The sequence below is a fragment of the Volvox carteri genome (assembly GCF_000143455.1).
Source record: "Volvox carteri f. nagariensis unplaced genomic scaffold VOLCAscaffold_91, whole genome shotgun sequence".
NCBI classification, from domain to species: Eukaryota; Viridiplantae; Chlorophyta; class Chlorophyceae; order Chlamydomonadales; family Volvocaceae; genus Volvox; species Volvox carteri.
The window spans coordinates 240,767-242,140 of record NW_003307634.1 but is presented as its reverse complement, the minus strand read 5'-3'; the positions used below and the strand labels follow the sequence as shown (position 1 = coordinate 242,140).

At 62.7% G+C, this 1,374-nt stretch overlaps 1 protein-coding gene across 1 annotated transcript in view; it reads right to left on the bottom strand.

Moving 5' to 3' along the window:
- The window catches only part of VOLCADRAFT_119931 (uncharacterized protein), a gene marked incomplete at both ends in the record, with an annotated part of 28,056 nt that overhangs the window by 12,069 nt on the left and 14,613 nt on the right, over window positions 1-1,374 (bottom strand). The window contains 2 exons of the mRNA XM_002958302.1: window positions 177-584; window positions 869-1,027. Of these exons, the coding sequence (XP_002958348.1) occupies window positions 177-584; window positions 869-1,027 (567 nt within the window). The remainder of the gene's footprint in view (window positions 1-176; window positions 585-868; window positions 1,028-1,374) is intronic.

Genomic DNA, 1,374 nt, shown 5'->3' with positions numbered 1-1,374 from the left:
CCTTCCTAAACTCGCCGTCCCCCCTCCTTCCCTCCTTTTTTTGGTAATTTGGCCGTTCGTGTTTTGGACGCCCGTCCGAGTTCTATATCTTCTCGACTTTCGCCTTTGCCATTGCCATTGTCCGTACCCTCCCCCTCTCCCTTACCCTTACCCTTATCCCCCCCTTTTTCTCTCACCGCCCCCAAGTACTTCCTCCTCGTCTCCAGCGCCTCCTTCAACACCCCCTCTGCCTCTCCTGCCTTGGACTGGGAAACCAATGACACGCCCAGCCCGTGAGCCGCCGCCGCCGCCGCCAAAGCCGCCTCACGCGCCACCGCCGACGATGATGACGACGGCCCGGCGGCCGCCGCCGCAAGCGCAGCCAGGGCTTCGTGGGCCTTACGATAGTGTGGCTCCGCCCCCGCTACGTCTTGTTGCGCCGCCAGGCAATCCGCCAAAGCGACTCTGGCGGTGGCGGTGGCGGCGGCGGCCTCCCCGTCCGTCTTGGATCTCAGATCCAGGGCTTGTCGTAGCAGCGGCTCGGCGGCGGGGTGGCGCCCCTGGAGTACCATGCAGCGAGCGTACTCGGAGAGCGCGGCGGCGGCCTGTGAAGACGGGAGGGGGGGGGAGGAGTGGGAAGATGGGACGGAGGGGATGGGAAGGTGGGGCGGATGATGATGGAGAGAACAGGGTGGTTGTATAAAGCAATGTGCCGCTCCACGTCGTCCCCCCTCCCCCACAGCAAAAACACACACACCAACAGTACACACACAGTCACACAGCCACATACAATATCACGAACCAAAACACACACACAGACACACGCAGCCCCCCCAACCATAGATACATACCGGCACACACACACACACTCTCTCTCTCTCTCACTCACCTCCTTGCTCTCCATGCCCATCCCGTGCTGCGCCATGGCCAGGGCCTGGCGGCACAGCGGCTCTGCAGCCGCGTACCGCTGTGTGGCCATGGCTGCTGCTGCCAGCTGCCGGGCGATGGAGGCCGCCTCGGGGTGAGCCTGAGTACCCAACACGCGGACCTGGAGGCGTGGCGTCAGGCCGAGTGAGGGGGGGGGTCGAGAGGGGGGAGAGGGGGGAGAGGAGGAGCTGAGTTACATGATGCGAAAAACACCCCTCGCCAATTCCACCGAAACCCATACACCTACTTACACACACACGCCATTCACATACACACGCACATTCTTAGGCGCGTGGGGTGTTGACACACACAGCCACACAAACACACACAACCACAACCACACAACCACAACCATACACACACGCACCCACACCACTCCCTACCTTGGCATTGAGCGCCTTCTCCAGCACTGCCTGCGCCTCCCCCGGCTTGCCCACTTCCATCAGACAGCCGCCCAGGCCTGAGCAG